This window comes from Bemisia tabaci, chromosome 2 (genome assembly GCF_918797505.1).
Source record: "Bemisia tabaci chromosome 2, PGI_BMITA_v3".
NCBI lineage: Eukaryota > Metazoa > Arthropoda > Insecta > Hemiptera > Aleyrodidae > Bemisia > Bemisia tabaci.
Window position 1 is genome coordinate 79,107,780 of NC_092794.1, and position 26,694 is coordinate 79,134,473.

Genomic DNA, 26,694 nt, shown 5'->3' on the forward strand with positions numbered 1-26,694 from the left:
TTCCTTCCATTGCTTGTATTGAAAGAACTAAGGCTCCTACATGATATCTTAGGAATTGTCCTGGAGTTTTTTGACCAAAAGAAACCCTGAAAAAAAAGACAACTTAAAATCGCCCCAAAATTCGGACTTTTAAATCGATCACTTTTAGGCGGGAATGGATCCCGTGCACTAGAAATGCCACAGTACCTGTCGAATCTGGTCACTTCATCCCTTGAAATGTATCCCTCCATTAGGAATTGGCAGTCGCTTTTTAAATGTAACCATTGAGACAACAAGACAAAAAAACCGACACTGACAACAAAAAGAAATTAGCCGTTGGAATCAGTTGTCAATTTTCAAATCCCTGCACCTTGCAAAAGGCCAATACTAAGTACTGTTAATCCCATAGAGTACAATAGAGTCGCAAAGTACTGGAGCGCCGATGAAGCCAATCCATGAACAGATGTTTCCGAGCCGCGTGTGCTCCGAAAAGTGTGAACCAAGTGTGAACCCAACGGCATTTTGTAACACGGCGGCTTACGGAGAGATCAAGAACTGCTTGTGTTTTTTCGACATTTTATAATTCAATCAGCATTAATTTTTGCAAATTTTGCCATTAAAAGGTAGTCAAAGCCATAATGAATCTACTGATGTATATTACTCCCGGATAATATTCATATAGGGATTTAATTTCTGACTTATACAAAGTGTGGACCAACCGGCATTTCTTATCATGGCGGCTTACGGGAGAAGCAACGACTGCTTGTGTTTTTTCGACATTTTATAATTCAATCAGCATTAATTTTTGCAAATTTTGCTATTAAAAGGTAGTCAAAGCCATAATGAATCTATTGATGTATATTACTCCTGGATAATATTCATATTGGGATTTAATTTCTGACTTACACAAAGTGTGAACCAACCGGCATTTCTTATCACGGCGGCTTACGAGAAAAGCAACGACTGCCTGTGTTTTTTCGACATTTTTTAATTCAATCGATATTAATTTGAGCAAATTTGGCTATAATTAGATAGTCAAAGCCATAATGAATCCAATGATGTATATATTACTCCTGGAGAATATTCATATAGGGATTTAATTTCTGACTTATACCAAGTGTGAACCAACCGGCATTTTTTAACACGGTGGCTTATGGAGAAATCAACGACTGCTTGTGTTTTTTCGACTTTTTTTAATTTCATCGATATTGATTTGTGCAAATTTTGCTTGAAATAGATATTCAAAGCCATAATGAATTCATTAATGTATATTACTCCTAGATAATATTCATATATGGACTCAATTTCAGACTTTTTACCGCCCTACTTAGCTGGTTCAATGCGTGTGGACCTGACAGACAACGTAGCGGAGCCGAGTTGGGAGTGGGGAGCCCTGAGCGCGAGTCCCAGCGCATGCGTCATCGCTAGTCGCCGCACACTAGTCTCTCGTGTACTGGACAAAACAGCCTCCAAAAGTGGCTTCATCGGTGATCCAGTACATTGCGACTCTATTGTACTCTATGGTTAATCCTTTCAATGGCAAGCCAAAGTGTTGGATTGCAAGTTAGTTCTTCTCTTTGAATTCCTTGCAGAATGGGGGAGAAATAGGAGACGGATAGAGCTGTATGCAATGGAGGCATGCAAAATGAGACAGACAGTGAGGACTCAATTGTCAGTACAATGAAAAAAACAACAAACCAAAATAATTTATAATCGGGTCATTCAATATAGAACCTACCAGCCATGAAACCACCCAACTCGGATTTAGCTGTTACATTTTTTTCTTGATCAGACCACCAAATAATGAGCCTCTGCAAAATATCAGGTCTCAAATCGAACAACTCACTGAGATGTGAATTTTGGATTTCTTTATGGATTTTCAAGAAACGGACGTTTCGAACTTCCAAAAAAGAGAGGGCCATTTTCCCCAAATAAATTTACTCCGGGCCCATTTTTCGTCGGATTGAAGTGAAACTTTGACAGGATGTTAATGAAAGTATGTAAAATTAAGAAAAGAATGCATAAAATGTTCGACTTCACTCATTGATATGCTGCGGTTGAATGTTTGTTACGATTTTGTCTGATTTTAGCAACAAAACCTTCCCCTCTTTAAATGCCCATAACTTTTGAGCTGCAAGTTATTTTTTGCTCCAATTTTATTTTTTAAATGTTCCTAAGAGTATCAGGAGGACGCCTGAAGAACAATTTTGATGGCGTTTTGGGTTATAGTATCTTTTTCTTTTGTCCGAAAAAGGCCTGAAAACCTGAAAATAACACCAAAATTATTCCGATAATCGACCATTACCCTGAAAAGTCAACTTAAAAATCGCTCAATTTTTGCCTGAACGGTCCTTGCTGTAGGGACAATATGTTTGAAAAATTAAATCAATGGTATTTTGGGATTAAATATCTTATACTTCACTTTTATTATCCAGACGCATTTCACATGCAGTGAGAATTCAGTAAAAATCTGAGCGATTTTTGAGTTGCTCCTCCAAAGTTAGGGCCAACAATTGGCGAAATTTCTTGGGTTTTTCTGTTTTGCAGGCCTTTTTTTGGGCAAAAACTTGAAGTATTAGATACTCCCCAAAAAAACTAAAATATGATTTTTGTACAAAATTTCGGCCCAATCCAAAAAAAGTTACCAAGTACAAAAAAAAAAAAAAAAAAAAAAATCAGGCATCCAAAAATATGATGGCAGTACCGTTTGGATTCATCATTTAAAAGGAAATGATATCAAAACGGCCCAAGTTTCTCTTTCATGCCCATGCTATATACTATACACCCCCAACGTTTTATACACCAAAAAAAAAAAAGATTAAATACCTATAAGGTATGATGACCTGAGCACGTTTTGATCCATCGCTTTAAAGGAATATGACATCAAATCAGCCGAACTTCTCTGAAATATGCCCATCTCAGATCAATAACTTTTTCGAGACCTTCTGACTCATCGCTGAGGCGACACTGATCATTACTTGACCCTTAGTATATGTCCTTGTTTAGGTGTCAAAGAGGTCCTTATGAGAACTGTATTGAATTTTTTTTCTTTAAAGAGATAAAAAACAAAAAATCGCCATAAAATTGAAAAAAAATTCGAAGAAAAAAAAAGGAATGGGCCGGCCGGCCGTACATACAAGTGGTAGATAGTAGGGTGATTATCGTCTCTCTTGCATATACATGAACAAGTATCATCGTCAAAAGGAGGATCAGTCCTTCTTGAAATCGTAATTGAAAGATAGACTGAAAGATATTCACACATGAGTGTGAACAACTTAACAACTTTCAAGCAATGCCATATTCTTTGTTTCTTTCTGATAGAAGGCCTTACAAACTACTGAACCTTGGCGTATTATTGCGAATATTATGTGCCTCCTACTTAGGTACAATGCTTCTTTCTTAACAACTTCATGGATGTTTGAAAGACCGGGTCGGTCACCCATGCCAAAATGTTGGGGCATACCAATGTATCTATTTTTCCCCCTTTTTTTTGAACGTGTCGGCCGGCCCATTCATTTTTTTTTCCTTCGAATTTTTCTTCAATTTTATGGCGATTTTTTGTTTTTTATCTCTTTAAAGAAAAAAAATTCAATACAGTTCTCATAAGGACCTCTTTGACATCTAAACAAGGACATACAGGGTGTTTCAGACCACCCGTACCAGGCCTTTTTCTCGGTTGGTTTAGGTCGTACGAAGTCGGAGACCGCGGGGTTGAATAGGGAATTGACCCCAAGGAATCCGAATTTCGTGGTCCCGAAACCCCCCCCACCCCCCCTTGGGGGGTAAAGGGGGGGTCACGATGCTAAAAGTCACGGTTTCCGACCGAATTGCGGATAGATCGCATCAGAATTGAAAAGCACGGAAAATTTCACGTGGAATTGACCCCTAAAAATCCAAAATCGGACCATCCAAGGCCCAAAAATGACCCTTTAAAGAGGGGGACAGTACCCCCCTCCATACTTTCTCTTTGGTCTCAAAATTGACGTAAATTCTCCAGAAAAAGACGGTTTCCGAGGTAATCGACCTTGAGAAATCCAAATTTCATGGTCCCGAAGCTCCTTTAGCCCCCCTTGGGAAGTAAACGGGGGGGCCCAATTTTGGAAATCGGGGCTCCTTTCCGAATCGCAAATTGATTGCATCCATATTGAGGAGCAGAACACATTTACATCTTAAGTGACTCCTAAGAGTTCTAATTGACCCCCCTGAACGGCAGAAAGTAACCCCCTGAGGAGGGGGGCCTCGCCCCCGCCAAAAATTTCTCAGGATTCCTCTTTGGTCGCAAAATTGACGTCGATTCTCCAGAAAAAGATGGTTTCTCATGTAATCGACCCCGAGGACTCTAAATTTCATGTTCCCTGAGCTCCTCGGGGTCGATTACATGAGAAACCATCTTTTTCTGGAGAATCGACGTCAATTTTGCGACCAAAGAGGAATCCTGAGAAATTTTTGGCGGGGGCGAGGCCCCCCTCCTCAGGGGTTACTTTCTGCCGTTCAGGGGGGTCAATTAGAACTCTTAGGAGTCACTTAAGATGTAAATGTGTTCTGCTCCTCAATTTGGATGCAATCAATTTGCGATTCGGAAAGGAGCCCCGATTTTCAAAATTGGGCCCCCCCCCGTTTACTTCCCAAGGGGGGCTAAAGGAACTTCGGGACCATGAAATTTGGATTTCTCAAGGTCGATTACCTCGGAAACCGTCTTTTTCTGGAGAATTTACGTCAATTTTGAGACCAAAGAGAAAGTATGGAGGGGGGTACTGTCCCCCTCTTTAAAGGGTCATTTTTGGGCCTTGGATGGTCCGATTTTGGATTTTTAGGGGTCAATTCCACGTGAAATTTTCCGTGCTTTTCAATTCTGATGCGATCTATTCGCAATTTGGTCGGGAACCGTGACTTATAGCATCGTGACCCCCCTTTACCCCCCAAGGGGGGGTGGGAGGGTTTCGGGACCACGAAATTCGGATTCCTTGGGGTCAATTCCCTATTCAACCCCGCGGTCTCCGACTTCGTGCGACCTAAACCAACCGAGAAAAAGGCCTGGTACGGGTGGTCTGAAACACCCTGTATACTAAGGGTCAAGTAATGATCAGTGTCTCCTCAGCGATGAGTCGGAAGGTCTCGAAAAAGTTATTGATCTGAGATGGGCATATTTCAGAGAAGTTCGGCTGATTTGATATCATACTCCTTTAAAGCGATGGATCAAAACGTGCTCAGATCATCATACCTTACAGGTGTTTAATCTTTTTTTTTTTTGGTAAATAAAACGTTGGGGGTGTATAGTATATAGCATGGGCATGAAAGAGAAACTTGGGCCGTTTGGATATCATTTCCTTTTAAATGATGAATCCAAACGGTACTGCCATCATATTTTTTGGATGCCTGATTTTTTTTTTTTTTTTTTTTTTTTTTTTTTTTTTTTTTTTTTTTGTACTTGGTAACATTTTTTGGATTGGGCCAAAATTTTGTATAAAAATCATATTTTTGTTTTTTTGGAGGGATATCACGTATTTTTGGTATGACTTCTACGAAGTATCAGGCAAAGAGAGTTCCCATTTTAAATTTAAAAGTTGTTCCCGGGCGCAACGCAGAGGGGTAACGAACCCCCCCCCCCCTCCCCCCACTCGAAAGCGGCCCACCTTTTTTGAAGGAAGTTTCGTTCAAACCGCAAGTCAATTATCTGTAATCGTTCTCGGAACATCATTAAGAAGGATCCATATTTTTGGCACACCCTGTGCGTCACAGAAAAAAAACCGCAGGTCAGTATTAAAATCGTGACCAAGTTGGGTCACTTGACGTAATGCCTAATTCTCATTGGCTACGCACGATAGAAACTACAGAGTCGACCATTCAGCAGAGATTCCTTCCTTGAGTTCGGAAGGTAGGGTTGACAAAAATCCTGCCGGAATTCCATCGCAAACTGTCTGGTGCGCAATCGGGAGCATCGATGTTTCCTTTCTGCAGAGACACTGCACTCCCCACGCGCCGCAGGATTTTTGTCAACCCTCGCCTTTCGGGCCAAGCAGGAATCTTTTAAACTCAAACCAACTTGAACGCCCCTTTTTTTTTTTAAAGGAAAATCTGCACGATTTCTATTCTATTATCTATATGATTAGGAATTGTAAGTAATAAAGACCATAAGGAATACAAAATATACAAATAAGGGGCCGTCCATGAATTACGTAAGGCTCTTAGGGGAGGGGGGTCTATAACAGCCTTTCGGTGCCTTATGAGAGGGGAGGAGAGGGCACGGCTGAGCCTTACGTCAACTTTTTAGCCTATATTTCAAGAAAATGCAAAAATCCATTTTTCGTCAGGTTGATAATAAAATTCAAGATGAAATACCTAGAGGAAATCAGGAAACCACCGATTGCTGACCGAGCGAACCATGCCCTATCATTTCTCTTGATTCCCACTTCTCCACTCATTCTCACGATGATGAGTGGTGACTTCATCCTTACGTCAACTTTGTACTTTTAACTATTTACTCCCAACGCCAAAAAAATCTTCAATTTTGCTCCATATTTTTATTTATTAAAGTAATTATATCATGAATCTTTCCTGTGAACTTACTCCAGAAATTTAGTTTCACTTATAAAAATTGTGGCTTAAAAATTTCATTGTTTCCTAGCGGAAAACGTAATGCTTCGATCTACAATAACTGAAAAAAAAGGGGAGGGGGTTATTCGAGCCTTACGTAATTTTCAGAGGGGGGGGGGTTAAGGGATGCCTTATGGTGCTGCACAAGGAGAAGTATGGGGGCCTAAAAATGGGGAAAAGGTCTTACGTAATTTATTGCAAAGGATGTTAACTGAACACTATGTTACAATAATTTCTATCTGGAGTCTGCTTTTTCCTCCAAGAAAACACAAGTTTATTGGACGGCCCCTGTATACCCTTATACAGGGACCCTGGACCTTGGATCCAGAATTTTCTCTGACGCAGGAGGAGCCCTTTTCAATTACGTTTCAATCAAAATGCAACCCTCACTTTTATTTTTGGGAAAAAATAACCCTTCGATGCCCTATGCGGCACTTATAAATAAAATTCGGACTTTCAAAATTTTTTTCAGTGAGGAAGCAAACGGAGGATCCTCTTGTTTCGAGACAAACGCTTTACCGCATGATTACCTCGGATGGTTGCCACCACTGGCGAATTTGCCAGTACATAAGGCAAGTAAAGTTCTTTCTTTCTCCACTAGAGCTGAGAGTAGAAACGCATCGGTGACACGCTCTTGCTTACTGATGATCTGCGGCAGGATTTTTGTCAACCCAAACCTTCCGAGCCAAGAAGAAATCTCTGCTAAACTCAAACGCCGAAACTACAGAGGCGATAAATAGAGGTTACTAGGGGGCTACGCCCCCTGGCCGCTACGCGGCCCAACCCCCTGAAGGCGCTCCGCGCCATCAATGGGCCGCTTCGCGGCCCTATTTTTACCCTCCTATCAGTGTTAGTTTTATTTTTCCCTTAAAAAATTACGATATGAGGTATACTTTAATTTTAAACTTTACTTAAAATTACTTTAAAATTAAAAGGACGCATTTTGGAATGACTGCTTGATGAAATATTGCAGTAAAACAATGAACAATGATATAGTCAGATAATAATTAAGATTTCATGAGTCGGGGATCGAACTCTCATCGAGTTCTAATAAGACGCATTCGACGTCTTAGACGACTCGGCCACCGTTTGACGTGAGGAAGGTAGCGCGAATCTTGTGTAGATAAGTGTACAGCTGAAGCGCAGGCTACACAGCTACTGCGCAACCTCCTCGACCACTGCGCATCCTCCCGCGCATAGCGGTAGCAGTACCGGAGCATTCTGTAAACTCACTCACTTTTATAACGTGATTTTAAAAAAACCTGGGTCCTTTTTCCAAAATCTGATTACAGCGGGCTCATCTAGGGCCAATTACCTGTCGATTTACGCAAAAATCATGGAGATCGGCCCGGTAGAACGCTCAAACGAACTATGACAAACAGTATAAATTTACATTGTTTAAATGGGAGAATTCGCAACTTTACCACGTAATATAAAAAAACCTGGGCCATATTTTGAAAATCTAAAAGGAGTTGGCTTATCTAGAGACAATTGCCCGTCGATAGCCGCAAAAATCATGAAAATCGGCCCGGTAGAACGCTGGAACTAAGCGTCACCAGTTTCGCAAAATTAGGAGGTCTCGGAGCTTATAGTATAGATGTTATTGTTTTGTTCGGAAATTTTGGATCGGATTTGAGCAGAATATCATCGCAATTTCTCCTGGCTCCTTTGTCATATTATTTCTGAAATTATTAATTAATAACAATATAAATTCTTGAATGGTTTTCTTATTGTACGCACGAAACGTTTTCAATTGTATGCTGCCCTGAGGAATAATGCTTCCAAATGTGACTATTCTAAATTTTGCATGAATCATGAATCACTCTCTCTCTAGGTACCTTTTTGGTTGTAAGTGAGTTTTCCTTTATGATTCTCTGATTACTGAGGGAACGATGTACCAGAGACGAAAAGATGCTACTTACTTTGCTTACTATGTGCATTCCTATCCAGACAACCTATAAAATCATCTTGGTACGTACGTTAAATCTTTCCGTTCATAAGGAGATGGTATACAATAAACTTTAGTCGTGATAACATAAATTTTCTCAACTGCGAGCTGATTATTGAAACTATGTCAGTACGACAAGGCAAGACAGCCCTATCTTAACCATGCAATATATCGCATTTTGATCTCTTATCAGACTGCTTCAAACTTTCAATAATCGGCCTGCTGCAATGAAACCCTTTGATAACTTTCATCATCATGATTCTCCATTTGCCCATTCCGGTCAACTAGAGTCCACATCGACCGATTGATTTTAAACGCGCAACAGGGTGAAAGGGAGAGTGCCATTTTAATTACTGATGGGTTTACTTTCGATGATAAAATGAACCAGTCTATTTTCTGTCACACCTTCAAAGTGGATGAATGTATCGGGCAAGAACCCTGATAATCAACAACTTGGGAGCCGCCTTTAATATAGGACTTTTATGTTATGTCCCATCTCCTGTGTACGGTAGGCACAAAACCAGGATTTACAGTAGGGACATCACCTATGCTTAGGGCTAATTTTTATGTCTTACATTATCTGATACTTTTTTTTGATTAATGGAGCTACTGATAGAATGCGAGCTAAATTCTGCATCTCAGTGCAAGAGCTCTACCATTTACACTGCTTGTAGGATTTTTTAGGATTAAGGATTTTTTTAGGCAAGGAGTCAGATGAACAACAACTTAGGAGCCACTTGTGATTTATGACTATTCTGCATTGTCCGTCTCTTCAGTGCTGTACCTGGGTGAGTTCAAATAAGCGTCTAATCTGGTGTCCCCAGCTGTTTTAATCGTCATAATCTGAGAAACATGGGCAGATCAAATTTTTTTCTCATTTTCCACACTATTGTTGACTATTACATGCTATTTCCCACTTTATTTGGACTGAAATAAAAATTTAGGAGAACTTTGAATGTGCAAATTGCCTACATTTGTCCCATATTTGCGTGTCCCCCGTGCCTGGTTCTTGACTTTCAATCGATGTTGCAGCATAACTAGAGTGATTATTTAAGAAAACTTTATCGGAGATGATAGGTAATGCTTTTTAATTTGAGAAAAAAAATATGTCAATTTATTTTTTGCTCCATCAATAACTTTTTTACGCGCTAGAATCATTGTCCCGAGCAACAGTCAGCAACAGTCAGGAGAGACATGGCAACGATGTAATAAGCTCTAAATGATTTCCGTAACGTTGAGGTTTTTCCAAAAACGACTTTTTTTGTTTTTATTGAATAGTTCACACGTCGTAGATGGCAAAAATTCTGAAATTCGCAAATTTTTGTGCAAGATTAACGCCATTAACGATGCCAAACAGAATGCTATACACGATAACTAACAGGCCGTCAAGCATACACACACACACTAATATCAGCTCGTAAAATACTTTCGAAGTGTGCGTTAGGGAAAATTTTCTCTTATTCCGATCCTCTAGGATGTGCTACTAAATATTCCGTGAAAAAAAACACCAAAATTGTCTTTACTGTTAGAGATAAGCTAAAAAAACAACTTATTCCATCCTGTCCCGTTCCATCTTGTCCCGTTCCATCCTGTCCCATATGTTTCCATCCTGTCCCATGTCCCAGTTTAGTGGGACAGAGTGGAAAACTGTTACAACTGAGACTTGCTTATTTAAGCCCTGTAGGCGCTCTTTCCTACCGATTTAAGTGAAACTTGGTGAAACTTGGTACTGGGGGTATTTTTCAATGGGGAACTCGAATTTTTAGTCGAATTTTGAAAATTCGAGAATCCAAGATGGCGGACATGACCTAAAATGCTATCTCAGCGCCTAATCAATCGATTTACGCAAAACTTGGTACCCGGGGGTATTTTTGAATGGGAAACTCGAATTTTTAGTCGAATTTTCAAAATTCGAAAATCCAAGATGGCGGACGTTGCCTAAAATGCTATCTCAGCACCTAATCAGTCGATTAAAGTGAAACTTGGTATCCGGCGGTATTTTTCAATGGGAAACTTGAATTTTTAGTCGAATTTTCAAAATTATAAAATCCAAGATGGCGGACATGGCCTATAATGCTATCACAGCGCCTAATCAATCGATTTACGCGAAACTTGGTACCCGCGGGTATTTTTGAATGAGGAACTCGAATTTTAGTCAAATTTCCAAGATTCGAAAATCTAAGGTGGTGACCGTGGCTTAAAACACTATCTCGGTAACTAATTAATTGATTTTAATGAAACTGGACCGGAAAACCTTGGCATTAGGAAAAGAAAGGAAATTTTAATAGGGGTGCAATACATGGTTTCTTATGTATCTTAGGCTACGAAATCGAAAAATTCCTAGGTTTTTTCCATCGTGCACAGATTCTCCCGGAAGATTGACTCTGCTGGAAAAGCTAGATTTTTATTGAAAATTCCGATTTCTCTGGAATAATTCCGAACTTTCCCGGGATAAGTCGCACTGATACAGGTAAATGGAGGTGATCTTCGGAATCAGTGCCAAAAATCTACTCCGAAACCGTTGGCAAATCTTCGGAAAATCAAATCAAATCAAAAAAAAAAAAAAAAAAAAAAAAAAAAAAAAAAAAGTTGACCAGCGTAATTGATATGTTAATGCAACTCCTCAAACTTTTCCTGACTTTACCTCCACTTCAGCGGGTACACGCCCACTTGAAGTTTTAAAATTCGATGTTTTTGATCAATTTTGTACTGCAATATTCCAAGAATTAAAAGCTTCTTCTCGTGTTAAAGGAAAATAGTAGGCATTTTGATAAACAGACGGAACTGTCTAAAAGCATAAGCAGAATAAGCTCCAGATATCTTTCATGATGGATGAATTTTTTTGGTTTTGTAAGATATGAAAGGGTTACATGTTTTCAATTATGCTTTAATTTGGTGCTCGACGATGCTTTTATGACAATTGCGTTCAATTTTCAATTAAAAGTATTATATGTCACCTCTAAGATGAAAATTTGGGAAATCAGGCAAAATTAGAGCAAATTTTGGGAAGTGATACACGTGACGGTGGAAATTCGGGTTTAAGTATAACTATTTAGCTCGACGAGCTATATTTCCTAAGTCTATACCTAATGAGAGTCAAAATAAAGTTTGGTTCGCCCAAAAATTCACATAATTTTGGGAGGAAATTGAACCTGGAATTTGACCCTTATTTGAATTCACCCACCTATGCTGTAAACATGAGTTTACAGCGTTTTACAGTAGAGACATCTCCTATACAGAGGGCTGAATTTTATATCCTACATGGACACCTTTCTTTTAATTCTATCAAGCTGATGATAGAATGCAAACTAAATTCTGCAGCTCAGTGTAGGTAAGTCAATAATGTGTTCCATCATCTATACTACGAGTAGCCAGCCTCTCTGACCTACAATTTAATCAGCAGTAAGAACATGGAGGATGCAGTACACTGCCTCATCAAGACTGGTAGGCAAAGTATGTAGGTATCAATACTTTCTGTTTTATGAGAGATGCCTTTCAAGCTCTGGCATTCCTCATCTTGAGAAATGTGAGCAGTTTACGCTTCATCAAAGGGGATAGTCAGTAGATGTTGAGGTTGTAGCAGCCAAAAATTTTAGTCGCCACAACTAAAATTTTTTGCTGTCTGAGTCTCAATTAATAGTTTTCAATAACCTGCCAGCTCTGGTCATCTAAAGTTCCTATCGAGTGAGTATTACACCATCTCAGGGTGTGCCAGAGAATTAATTCTTATATCCATTCTCCGTGATGAAATGAAACAGCTAATTTTCTGTCGCACTCTCATAGTGGGTGAATTTGTCAGGCGAGGACTCAGATAATTTAGAGGTCAGGAGTCGCTGATGTTATATATTGAACAGCCGCTCTGTATTATCTCCTTTGGGTATGTGGTAAGTAGTGACAGCAAGTTGGCGTCTCCAGGTACTGCAAATTTTAGCCAATGGGTAGAGAGGTCACATCAAGGATAGCCTGCATTAGTTAGCATCTCAATTTTATCAAACCAATATAGTAGTATAGATACATACCTTCTGCAGAGGTCAATATGAAAGGCCTTGATTTGAGGAATTTTATCCAAATATAGGCAAATTAGACGATTCAATCAACTTCTGACACAGAATCAAAGAGACTTGCTAATAATCAAATTAACAGTAATGTTTGAAGTCAAGTATCTTTGATTTTGTGGCATTGAGTTGGTTTCATTATACTCATACAACAAAGGGCAATAACGGAGTGACGCATAGCCAGGGTTGCACGGGTGAAGTGAAAAATGTGAAATATTGAAAATTCCCCCGAAATATTTCTCGGAATTTCACAAAGTTGTGAAAAATATAAAATGTAATAAACGTATTTTCAGAGGCTAGGTATATCACACGCACTATAAAGCACCAAAAAGCGACAACTAGTCGCCTTTCCTTTAATTTTGCATTCAATTTTGAAAAGCACCTATCAGTCAATATTTTTCATGTGTTTCTGCAATTCCGTGAAATATTTCACATGAAATTTCAAGATTTTATTTTTCATGAAAAATTGCAACCCTGAGCTTCTTTAAGTAGACACGCACGACTGACGGTGAATGTATAAGCCAGTTTTCTAATATAAAGCATTACAAGTCTATGGAAACATTGAGGCTTTATGCACCAGTGGCATGATACACTGAGAAGAGACACAACTCCAGAGGAGTTCGGCTGCTAGCAAAATTTTAGGAGAAAGTGGAAACGCAACTTCATCCCCACAAATTGAGACCCCGACAGACATCATCGTATTGAGGGAAAGGATGATTTTCTGGTGGTTAGTTGTTGAATCTGATTAACGAGAAATAGTATCTAGGACTCACTATAGTGGGATATCATCAATTATTCATAAACAATTACTTGTAAAGCTCACTAGATCCGGGCCGCTGGGAAGAAATAACAGGTTGCGATCTGAGTAGGTACTTACTGTAACAACTTATATTAAGGGTGCGGGAATCATAAAAGGATTATATATGTAGAAATGGATCCAGTTATCTTCGGCTATGATAAAATGAAAACACGCATCAATTAATCTATCTTATTCTTATTATTTAAATATTTAAAGCCATAATAACAGTAGCATAACCTGAAATTTAACTTCTGGAGTCGGCGCTAACCATCCATCGCGCGGTTCTACAAGTTGTTTTCAAATTCAAATTCGTTTTGAAGAATTGAAGGACCCGCTCCTTCTTTCGATTATTTCTCCTTTTGACGCCTATGTAAGTCTGGGAAAGTACCAAAAGTTCCATCTCCGGAGTCTACAGATTTAAATTTTACCTAGTTTAGTGGGTTTATGCTACCATTACTTCCACAGCCGTGCCTCCAGGTCGCCTCTTGGAAATACTAGAAAATGAACTATTTACCGTTATTTCTCCCTTGTGTCTCATTTATTTCAAAGTTGCAGCGATATGTCTCGGGATCATTAAAAGTATTTTCAAAATATCTATGGTTTTATAGGATTTCTTTCTACGGTTATAGCTGTAGGTTTGTCTATATGAACACGCCCGCCTTCCGCGGCCGAGCGTTCCGCGGGCTTTGAATCTGCCCCGAATCTGCTCAGCGATTGATCAATTCCATCATCGTCATGTTTTGGGGTCCAAAAGTTGTCGTTAAAGCTTAAAAACTTTTTTAATATTCAACTAAACTCAAAAAGGGTGGGCATTATGAGTAGAGCTAAGCATCTTTAACCCAAATATTATAGGGTTTTTGGGATTTACTCTACGGCTTAATTAGCAGGAGAGCTAAATGGACCGCAAGCCGTGCAGAAAAGCCCGATCGAGTTTCTTCGTATAACTAGTAGTGTATAACTAGTCAAGCAGCAGCCACCCGTCCTTTTTTTTTTTTGTTTTCTTGGTCGTCAACTTTTAGGGAGAGTTTTTTAGGATTGGGCCGGGGTGGCTACCGCCACCTAGAATTTAATCCCAAAATACCATTGATTTAATTTTTCAAACATATTGTCCCTACAGCAAGGACCGTTCAGGCAAAAATTGAGCGATTTTTAAGTTGATTTTTCAGGGTAATGGTAGATTATCGGAATAATTTTGGTGTTATTTTCAGGTTTTCAGGCCTTTTTCGGACAAAAGAAAAAGATACTATAACCCAAAACGCCATCAAAATTGTTCTTCAGGCGTCTTCCTGATACTCTTAGGAACATTTAAAAAATAAAATTGGAGCAAAAAATAACTTGCAGCTCAAAAGTTATGGGCATTTAAAGAGGGGAAGGTTTTGTCGCTAAAATCAGACAAAATCGTAACAAACATTCAACCGCAGCATATCAATGAGTGAAGTCGAACATTTTATGCATTCTTTTCTTAATTTTACATACTTTCATTAACATCCTGTCAAAGTTTCACTTCAATCCGACGAAAAATGGGCCCGGAGTAAATTTTTTTGGAGAAAATGGCCCTCTCTTTTTTGGAAGATCGAAATGTTCGTTTCTTGAAAATCCTTAAAGTTTTCAGTAATTTTTTATGTTTACATCAAAAATTCATATCTCAGTGAGTTGTTCGATTTGAGACCTGATATTTTGCAGAGGCTCATTATTTGGTGGTCTGATCAAGAAAAAAATTAATCAGCTAAATCCGAGTTGGGCGGTTTCATGGCTGGTAGGTTCTATATGGAATGACCTATCCACTTTTGATAAATTATCATGTGCTAATAATGGCAACAACACTAAGTCGAATTTATACTTCACATTATAAAGGAAGTAATGAGTATCAGTAATAAACTATGTCCACATCCAGCAAAAGGTAATTGCTTAAATGTAAGGGATACTTTGTAAATTATGACCCTATTTTCTTTGATAAATATTAAACTTAAAAGCATTTCGGTAGTGAAAGAGCGATGAGTGTAAAAATTTGGAAATCTATCGGTGGAAATTTTTTTTATCACAATAAGTCCCACTTTGCTTGTACCACATTACGTGTTTCATTCAACTTACGAGAACATGCCAAACGTTTTCATTGGCTCCTTCAAACGAGCAGAACCGAATGCTGACACCTAAAAGGCCTTGCCCGCCCCATGAGGCACTAGGTGTGATGTCCACTTGCCGAATAGACTGTGTCTTGCTGCTATACACTACCATCTTCAATTCTTTATCAATATTACTTTTCAGAATTTCCTTCAATGTATCATTGTCTTGATCCTATTCAGCCAAAAAGAAAACAGTAATAATGAAAAACAAATTTGAAGAAATCAGAGAAAATAAAGAAACCTACAGAGGTGTTTCCATGAAGTTCCAAAACGTACAGCTTCAAGGGTCCATCCGAGCTTCATTTTTCCACACAGATCTTTACTCTGGCCAAAGTAAGTACTTCATTGATCAAATCCTACTTCTACTGATCGGTTAGTCCAGATGTGGCTGATCAAAATCCTACAAATGGCGGAATACTAGGGATACACAGTTTGATTGTCTCAAGTTGTTCATTGGGGTGTAAAGAACGCTCACAAAAAAGTTCCCTTGAATCAGAGTTGCGCTGAACCCAGGGGAGGGGGGAAGGGTCAAATTGGGGAATTTTCGGGTTTTTCTTGACTTGAGTGCTTTATTTGTTGACTTGTATGCCGAAAAAGATTGTATTCAATTTGAACTATTGTGAAATACCCAATTATGGGTGTAAAAAGACCTCGGACCTCCTCGCCCCCCTCCCTTCCAAATTACACATGTTCCCATCTGTAGCAGTATTAGTATTGGTTTCAATGCAGCAATGCTCATTTTTACTTAAAAAATCTTAAAACTTGGAAGAAAAAAAGCTCCAAATACTCTTAGCCTTATTTGCATTACCACTTCACCATCCCCAAATACCCTCACCACCTCCCCGACTACCCTCCGTTTCCCTCCATTAAGTCATTTTTCAGCACTTAACGGCTTCAATGGGGGAAAAAAATTATGTACACCCAATGTAAAATGTTCGAGTAGAATTATTTAAAGTATAATAAATTAATAATAAAGTAATTATAATTATTACTTATGGGGACTTGGAGCAGTTGGGAGAAGTTTTTAGCTAGAAGATAAACTTGAGAGTCATGGTGAACCAACCATTTGATTCAGATTTAAAGGCTCAAAATACACATAAAACTACCTGTACAAACCACCATCATTTTCAGTTCTTTTAAAACTGCACCGAAATTGGCTTATAGTCGCCCCTTTTAGCCGGGAAAATCGGCTTTTCTGGAAAATTAAAATGTTATTAAAAAAACGGTCTGGTCATAGTCGGTTCTAGCAGCTCAAGATCCATCGAAATTGGTACACTGATGAGACCAATAAATTTGTTTGTGCACTCTGAACAGGATCATTTCTGCGAAAACTCCAAAAGCGCAAAGTCTATTTTCCGATGGACATCAGCTTTCCCCGAGAACTAGAAGAGGCGAAGACGATGCATGAAAACGGGGGTCATCTTACCACGAGTAAAATCGGACGAGTAGAAAATAATTTTTTGTGGGAGGGGGCGAAAGGGGCGAGGGGCTGCATGGGGCTTAGGCATTTTTTTAAATAATTCTACTCGGACATGTTACATTGAGTGTACATAATTTTTTTATCCATTTAAGCCATGAAGTGCCGAACAATGACTTAATGGAGGGAAACGGGGAGGTATGGTGAAGTGGTAATGCAAGTAAGGCTAAGAGTATTTGGAGCTTTTTTTCTTCGAAGTTTTAAGATTTTTTAAGTAAAAATGAGCATTGCTGCATTGAAACCAATACTAATACTGCTACAGATGGGAACATGTGTAATTTGGAAGGGAGGGGGGCGAGGAGGTCCGAGGTCTTTTTACACTCATAGGGTATTTCACAACAGTTCAAATTGAATACAATCTTTTTCGGCATACAAGTCAACAAATAAAGCACTAAAGTCAAGAAAAACCCGAAAATTCCCCAATTTGACCCTTCCCCCCTCCCCTGGGTTCAGTGCAACTCTGATTCAAGGGAACTTTTTTGTGAGCGTTCTTCACACCCCAAAGAACAACTTAAAACAATAAAACTATGTATCCCAATTTTTCCCCCGCAACTTGACTATGTAGGCTCTTCTTTATGTTGATTCCCTCCATTTTAAGAGCGCTTGGAGAATGATAAAAGTGAGAAAACTAATTTTAGACGTAGAATCAAATAATGTAAAGATTTGCTGATATCCTCCACTGCAGCGAAGTGCTTCGACAACCTAGATATGCATATAAAAGGATTACAAACCTACCAGGATGAGCGCTACCTTTCTCAGGGGTTGAGAGCCCTTGTTGTTTCTCAGTATACTTGTAAGTTTCTTCTTAGAGTACTCACTTACATGGTTTTATCTCCATATTATCAAAAGAGCACCTTTTGGTTCTGTCTACGATAATTTAACTTTTAGAGGATAGCAAGTAAACATCGCTTGCAAGACTGCTGGACAGGCTTTTGAGACTTCGAATTCAACAAGTCTTTACATTACAGTAGCCGTGGTGCTTCTCTCTATGGCTTTGACTTATTGTCGGTAGAGAGGGAAGAGTTCAGTGCAGGTTGAACAGGTATTTGGCTCAAGTGTTTCTTTTGTGCTCCCTTCATTCTTGTAAATGAATCTAACCAATTACTTACCTTGCCTACTAAATAGCTGTGAAACAATTTTCGGATTTAAATTGAAAAATCAGACAATGTACCTCAAACACTGTTGGGAGATCTATTTGAATGATTACGAGGCAATTTACGTATTTTTTTTTTTTTTAATGATTTTTGTTGGATATAGACAATCTGTCCCTGTTCTATTGGTGTTATGTTGGTAGTACCTATTCGAGTGCACGGTTGGTGCTAACCTCTCCCTTATCTTTTGCAAGATCCTCCGATTGCGAATGTACTTCACTTAATACAGCTCGTGTCTATGGCCTAATCCTCTGCGTTCTTATTTCCAAAATGCTCGCTACAACACTTTAGTAGTGAAGCTCTTTTGGATAAACAAGGCCGAATTACTGTGGGTAAACTTATTTTTTCTTCTTCAACTGAAGCTGATACTGCGCTTTGAGGGTATGATTTTAGTTGCATTGCTTGAAGATTTGAAATGGTTGTCATATGGTTCAATGATCAGGGGTGCAGAAAGTGCTTGATCTGCCGATCGCGGAGCAAAAATGAAGGCACCTAAAGAGGGGTAAAAAAATGCGAAGAAAGAGGGCAAAACCCTGCCAAGTGCATAGCTTTATGTAAAGGAAAGTGTGTAACACAGAAACAAAGGAAATTGTTAAGCACACTCTTTCATGCCAATGAAATAATGAAGCATGCTCTCTCAATTAAAGGAAACAGTGCAACGCCCAGGTCTTACATGGACAACAATGAGAAGGCAACCTCAAAAAATGCGAAAGCTGCCTCCAAAAATGTGAATGCAAGCAAGAACTTCCTGCACCCCTGCAATTGTTGTGTTCTTTCCTACCCTTATAGTTACGCATCTTGCCATGCCTCTTTTCATAACTGTTCCTATCTCTTTCATTTCATAAATCACATTTTCTAATCATTCCCTTCAGACGTTACGTGACCGGCCTATACTTTCATCCACTTTCTATCTAATCACCCCGCATAGAGTCCAGCTTCATTATTTTCCGCTATCTTTCATCATTGGCATGACTTTCTCTTCATCTCCAATCGACACATCTTTATTAGTATTAGAGTATTAGGCCTTGTCTACACGGCGCAACTGTTGAGGGTATTTTGTGCAACTGTTGGAGAAAGGAGGTCTTGCAAAAATGTTTCACGTAAAAGTGAAACTTTCAAGGTCAGGAACCTCGAACAGTTTTTTTTCAGTCTGAATTTCAGTCTGCAGTCTGAATTGATAAACGCTGATTATATGTGAAACGGGAGTTTATTACGGGTGTTTTGTATCTGTGTAGATATTATTTAGAAATATTTGCTGGGTTTCGTCTATTTCTTTTAAACAGACAGGGAGTCCCAGACCACCCATATTTTCTAGGCTCTTCTTCTGATGATTTAAAGTCGAGGCGAAGTCAGGGACCATGGGGTCAAACAGGTAATCTATCCCAAGAAATCAGAATTTCACCCCCCCCCCCCCCCTAGCACCCCTGGGATAACATATGGGGTCCTGACTTACAAAATCTAAGTTCCAGTCGCAATTTTGAAATTCTTCGAACAAAATAAAAAGAATACAGACAATTTTAAAGAAAAAAGGTATAAAAAAGTCCAAAATTGGCCCATCTCTCCAAAATATGAACCCCTGGACTTGGGGGACATGGCCCCCTCCCTCTTCGATAAGATGATGTTGCTGAATTGATAGAGAGGACCTGGAAAAAGATATGTACATCAGAAGGTGATCGACCGCAAGGAATCTCAATCAGACAGTCCAGAAGCACCCTAGAGCAATGGGGTACTGGACAGCCACAGACTTGTGGAATCTACACTTGTGATAGGGCCCCCTTACTGTTGTAAAACTCACCAGTCTTTGTGTTCCAACAGCAACAATGAAGTCAAAGAAAGCCTCCAAGCCAGCAGCTTCTCCAGGAGACCGATCTTGAACCTACAGAAGATTTAAAACATGATTAACTATGACATGGGGCTTTCATGGCAACATAATACATCTGATCCACTGCTCCGTCGGATACGTATAGTGAAAACCAGTTTGACCAAAATCAAAATAGGGATGTTGATACTCGGGGAAGTATCGATACTGGTATCAACTTTAGGCATCGATGCCAATATCGAGCATTGAGCTGAGGTATTGATACTTTTGAGGTATCGATACTATCTCTAAATTATGCTGTAATTCGGAATGTGCGTACGTCTGTCGGCCATTAACCTCCATCAGATTTACGCTTCTCTCGAAACCGCCTTTTTGGCGTCCTTAGTCAACTATTGTAAGCCCTTTCCTACCGTTATCGAACCGAGCTTTTTACATTTTTATCAAAAACGATCATCTTGAGAAACCTGATTACTCTGTCATTTGTCACAGTGCACAGTGAAGGTGAAACAGAAGAGAGAAGTTGTTAAAAAAGAAAAAAGCCTTCCTCACAGCCAAATGAGATTACTTAAGTATCGATATCATGGATATTGAGGTCTGAGGATCGAAACCAAATGGTATCGTTATTGTTGAGTATCGTTACCAAGTATCAATCAAATGTATCGATACTTTCGCAGTATCGGTTAAGAATCGACAACCCTAAATCAAAAAACTAGACAAATTATTGTAAAGGTATCGCACTTACATGAAGTAGTGCACAACAACAGTTTATTAGCTCACACATACATATAGGTCAGACAGCATTCATCCTACATTCATCAAGGTAAGGAACGCAAGTTCTGGCCCCTGTAATCTGACCAATTCCGACAGCACCAATTTTTGGTGCACTGTGGGTCACAAACATTTCAACTAAACATTTTGGTCAGTTTTATCTTAAGAGAATTTAACATTAACAGAGTATATGTAACGGTGCAATAAAGGAGCACATTCTCGGCTTACCTAATGGTCATTCAAATTCCATCCCATTTAACAGAAAGGTACGCCCAGTAAGAAATTGGCACCAACACTCAAAGTTACATTCAAGGTAGCTTTCAGCCCAATAGAATTCTTGCCAAATATGTTTACACTTTTTGAATCCCACAATAGATTCACAATCTTGATTCTAGACATGGGGAAACTTAATCAGCACAAACTCAAGCCCAATTTCCACTTTCAAACTTTTCATCCAACAACATTGAACGAAAAAGTTGGATGGAAAGTTGAACAGAGTCAAAGAGTCGAAATGTAAAAGAGTTTATTAGAATTCTGAAAAAGTCATAAAGTTCGAATGTAAATTGTGCAGAGCTGAGGAAAGGCAAACAGACATTAAAATTTGAATCCTCAGTCTACTATGAGAAGAAGGGGCTTACTTTCAGTACGTGATAGCCTTCAGTTCCACCTCCGGGAATCTCCGCACTTTGAGAGCCTCCCATTTTGAGAGTAAGAGGCCAAAAATACGATTAAGTTTAGAGGTGACTTGATGGCAAAGAATACCGAAATACCAATACTATGTACAAAGCTCAACCGCTCACAAACCCGCAGACGGCAAATGGCATCAAAATTCATACACGTCAAAACTTTTCATTCTTGATTACAGAGTATGTACGGTAGTAGGGGTTTTTTTTTTTTTTTTTTTTTTTTTGTTAGGAGCTACTGAGCTTATCGCGCCCTCTTTAAGGTGATTCGTCAAGCTCAAGTGACGTGTCGAACTGGCATGCGATATATCGCATCTTTGAGGTAAAAAATCTCGGCAGACTTTGAATTTTCAGCAAAAAAAAGGACGATAGCCCCTGCGCATGAGCCTGAAGAATCATTCTAAACCCAAAAATCGGCAAAATTCAGAGAAATGAAAGCAGGATAGTGTTTGGAAAAAAACCTCGCATTCGATTCAGCTATCGATTTTGGTATCGAATGCGAGGTTTTTTCCAAACACTATCCTGCTTTCATTTCTCTGAATTTTGCCGATTTTTGGGTTTAGAATGATTCTTCAGGCTCATGCGGAGGGGCTATCGTCCTTTTTTTTGCTGAAAATTCAAAATCTGCCGAGATTTTTTATCTAAAAGATGCGATATATCGCATGCCATAGAGAAAAAAAAGGAGGTGTTTGCATTTCGGGCATCTTGGAATTTTTTGATGACTTGATGACGTAGGTGGGTACAGTGTGAAGGGGACGTCCCTGTACCCAGCTGTACCCACCTACGTCATCAAGTCATCAAAATATTCCAAGATGCCCGAAATGCAAACACCTCCTATCGCATGCCAGTTCGACCACGTCACTTGAGCTTGACGAATCACCTAGAGTCCCTTTATACCCAGAGTTAAGACAACTCGATTATCAGCTGACTGGCAGCCGGCCTTGGCTGGCCATGGAGGCCGAAACGAGTGCACCCAAACGAACGATATTGAGGGATAAGGATCAGGAATCCTGCGATGTCTGTCACACAAAAACAACAACATCAACAAATTGATGAATTAAAAAGAAAATGAGATTGGTTTGTGAATAATTTCTTAATCTATTTTCATTTTGGACCGATGGAAATAACAATTTACTCTTGATAAGCCACAATTAGGTAATATTTTCATTATTCTTGTTCACATTCGAGGTACCGCCATCTTGGTGCACTCGTTTCGGCCTCCATGAGCGAGAACCAATCAGAATTGGATTTTTTTTTAGGCCACTTTCAGCCCAACCAAAAGTGAGTTGTCTTAACTCTGGGTATAAAGGGACTCTAGAATCACCTGGTTTATCTACAGCTGCGTGAAGTAAGAAATTTCTCCGCGCAGGGGGCGCCACCGCTGTGTTTTAGAGTCCGTACAGCTCCACGTGAGTCCTTGAGCTTTTATAAAAGTTGAAGGAATTTCTGTTTAAATCGAAGATAAATAAGTTCTAGCTATAACATTCTTCTTCCTATTGACCCTAAAAACAACGTGAAAAGTCATTTCTGAAGCTCTGCAATTTGATCCCAGAAAAAAGTAGGGTTAAGCATGATGACCTTGATGCGACCAATCGCGCTTGATCGCTCTCAGCAGTTGGCAGATATCTCTCTCCCACCGTGAGCTGTCTCTCTCGCACTTACAGATATCCCGTAAGAGAAACTGGGATCAATTTACAGCTTTTATTATTAGACTTTCAAAGCTCGCGTTTGTTTCTAAGGATTCCAGACGTATGCTGCTAGAACTTATGAGTCTTAGAATTTAAGATACCTATTGTGATATTTAAATAATCACTGATTTCGGAGTCGGATTTTAGCAGCGCGACGTGGTGGATTTTTTCGGAACTACAGCTGAAGATTAACCTTAAGCAGTATACCTAAACATTTGTTCGTTTTGACTCCTCAGAGTAAAGTATGACGGGGTAAGAATTTTTTCCCCTAAACTTCAAGTACATATGAAGGCCTTGAATCCATTTAACTTCGGCGGCTGAATCTGTTTCTGGGTGGGAAAAAAAAAAAAAAAAAAAAAATTGAATAGTGGAAGTACATACTCAGAGTTAAGAAATTTCATGAAAGATTATGAAAAGAAATTTCATAATGAAATTTCATGTTCATGAAATTTCATTTAACACGCAGAATTCAGGATTAAACCTTGAAACTTATGAATCTCCTTAAGTTCATTTATATGCACGTGGTAAACTGTGTAAGGGAACTTTAGAAATGCCCAGAAAGTTGAGTAAAACAGCAAAAACATAATTTTGAATTTTTTATCTTAAATTTTGGTTGAACACACAGCCGTACCGGTTGAACACCAAAATAAATTTTACGGATAAAGTAAGACGTTAGCTTTCATATTTGGAACATAACAAAGTTCTCAACTATTAAGAATCCTAGTTCCCCCTAATAGTCTATCCTTTTTTGGTACAAAAGCGAGGGAGGGATCTTAAACTATCCTTGAAACAATTTAAATGATTTTTCAGAAACTAACAGTTTCCTTCGCTAACGTATTTCTTTTTTTAAATAGGAAATATTTGATAAATAAGTAGCTCCAATTGGTCTAATTGACGAATACTATTTTCTTTAAAAATAAAAACAAATACTGTTTGAAAAAACAAGCATTTTTGACATTTTGTCGGTCGAAAGAAATTTCATGGGGAAAAAAGAAATTTCACGAAATTTCATTCGATGAAATTTCTTTTAGCAACTCTGTGCGAGAACCACGAAGATAGAAGAACGTAAACAAAAACACATGTAGACCACATGTACTGGTGGATTTCGCATCCATCAAGAATAAACAGGACTCAACAAATGCATCTACTCGCCCAAAAAGTAGGATTGAATCCTACTTTGAATTCAATCGCGGCGATTGGAGAAATTCCGAGAATTTCACTCGCCCGTCGCGGCGATTGACCGAATACACCTGCGTTTAAACGCCGCGATTGCAATCGCGGCGATTAATCGCCGTGTGTATCTAGGCCTTGAGCTCGGAATGTAGAGTTGACAAAAATCCTGCCGAATTTCCATCGCCAACTGTCTGGTGCGCAATCGGGAGCATCGATGTTCCTTTCTGCAGACTCGCTGCACTCCCCACGCGCCGCAGGATTTTTGTCAACCCTCGCCTTTCGGGCCGCAGGATTTTTGTCAACCCTCGCCTTTCGGGCCAAGCAGGAATCTTTTAAACTCAAACCAACTTAAACGCCCTTTTTTTAAAGGGAAAATCTGCATGATTTCTATTCTATTATCTATATGATTAGGAATTGTAAGTAATAAAGACCATAAGGAATACAAAAAATACAAATAAGGGGCCGTCCATAAATTACGTAAGGCTCTTAGGGGGAGGGGGGGGGGGTCTATAACAGCCTTTCGGTGCCTTACGAGAGGGGAGGCCTCGGCCGAGCTTTACGTCAACTTTTTAGCCTATATTTCAAGAAAATGCAAAAATCCATTTTTCTTCAGGTTGATAATAAAATTCAAGATGAAATAGAGGAAATCAGGAAACCACCGATTGCTGACCGATCGAACCATGCCCTATATCATTTCTTTTGATTCCCACTTCTCCACTCATTCTCACGATGATGAGTGGTGACTTCATCCTCACGTCAACTTTGTCCTTTTAACTATTTACTCCCAAGGCCAAAAAAATCTTCAATTTTGCTCCGTATTTTTGTTTAATAAACTAATTATATCATGAATCTTTCCTGTGAACTTACTCCAGAAATTTAGTTTCACTTATAAAAATTGTGGCTTAAAAATTTCATTGTTTTCTAACGGGGAACGTAATGCTTCGATCTACGATAGGTAACTGAGAAAAAAAAAGGGGGGGGGGGTTTATTCGAGCCTTACGTAATTTTTAGAGGGGGGGGGGGTTTAGGGATGCCTTACGGTGCTGCACAAGGAGAAGTATGGGGGGCCTAAAAATGGGGAAAAGGTCTTACGTAATTTATTCTACAGGATGTTAACTGAACACTATGTTACATTAATTTCTGTCTGGAGTCTGCTTTCTCCTCCAAGAAAAAACAAGTTTATTGTACGGCCCCTGTATACCCTTATACAGGGACGCTGGACCTGGACCTTGGATCCAGAATTTTCTCTGAAGCAAGAGGAGCCCTTTTTAATTACGTTTCAATCAAAATGCAACCCTCACTTTTATTTTTTGGAAAAAATAACCCTTCGATGCCCTACGTGGCACCTAAAAATAAAATCTGGGCAGTAAAAATGAACTCTTCAGCGGGCGCGAACCTGCGATGTCCCATTCACGAATTAGGTATCCAACCGCTACGGTACGCCGGGTAGATGGGAAGCCAGGCGTATTTGCCAGCACATAAGGCAGATAAAGTTCTTTCTTTCTCCACTAGAGCTGAGAGTAGAGACGCATCGGTGACACGCTCTTGCTTACTGATGATCTGCGGCAGGATTTTTGTCAACCCAATCCTTCCGAGCCAAGAAGGAATCTCTGCTAAACTCAAACGCCGATAAACGCTGGTTACACGTGAAGCGGGAGTTTATTACGGGTGTTTTATTCCGGAGCGGTTATTACTTAGAAATATTTGTATACATTTCAGTATTAATTTTATATTTTCGTTTGTAGCATATCACTACAGCAAGAAAATAAAATTTTATCGAATATATTTTCTTTTTATCCAAATCTGTGTTATGTTATTGTTTTTTGTTTTATACCTGGTCGAAATAACGCAAAATATTCACCTCCCGTTCATAATTATCAGTTCAGTTACCTCAATTGACATCGTTTAACCTAAAAATATTAATGTTGTTCAAATATTCCCGCCTAAAAGTTCCAGGAACACATGCTTGTGCGTCGAGACAGGGAACTTCGGTTGGTGCAACAAACTTTGTAAAACAGTTGCACCTGATTCCCTCAACAGTTGCGCCGTCGAGATAAGGCCATATATCGAAAATTCCGCGCGCGGAACAGATTTGAAGCGGCGCGCCGACATGAATAGTTTTGACACAAACGGCGCAAATATATCGAAAACCGGCGCGGAATCCGGAAATTCAGAGATTTTCATCGAAAACGGGTTTTTTCTTTCCGCGCGCTGGAAAAATATTCCGCGCGCAAGAAAAGGGTTTTGCCAGAGTTAAGAAATTTCATGAAAGATTATAAAAATAAATTTCATTAGGAAATTTCAAGAAATTTCATGGGGAAAAAAGAAATTTCATGGGAAGGAAAGAAATTTCATGAAATTTCTTGTGAAATTTCAAGAAATTTCATTCGATGAAATTTCTTTTAGCAACTCTGGTTTTGACACTAACGGCGTTCCA

At 39.2% G+C, this 26,694-nt stretch overlaps 1 protein-coding gene across 3 annotated transcripts in view; it reads right to left on the reverse strand.

Annotated features, from left to right (window-relative positions):
- Window positions 1-21,584, reverse strand: part of Grasp65 (Golgi reassembly-stacking protein 2) — a 71,433-nt gene extending 49,849 nt beyond the window's left edge. Inside the window, exons 1-3 of one of the 3 annotated variants that reach the window (XM_019049986.2) lie at window positions 21,352-21,582; window positions 19,922-20,002; window positions 15,467-15,670 (exon numbers count right to left, since the gene is read on the reverse strand). In XM_019049986.2, the coding sequence (XP_018905531.2) occupies window positions 15,467-15,670; window positions 19,922-20,002; window positions 21,352-21,414 (348 nt within the window). In that variant the 5' untranslated portion in view covers window positions 21,415-21,582. Of the gene's footprint in view, window positions 1-15,466; window positions 15,671-19,921; window positions 20,003-20,941; window positions 21,263-21,351 lie in introns of those variants that run through there. The other 2 variants (XM_019049989.2, XM_072296365.1) reach the window with 2 other exon arrangements.
- Window positions 21,585-26,694: the final 5,110 nt, after the last annotated feature.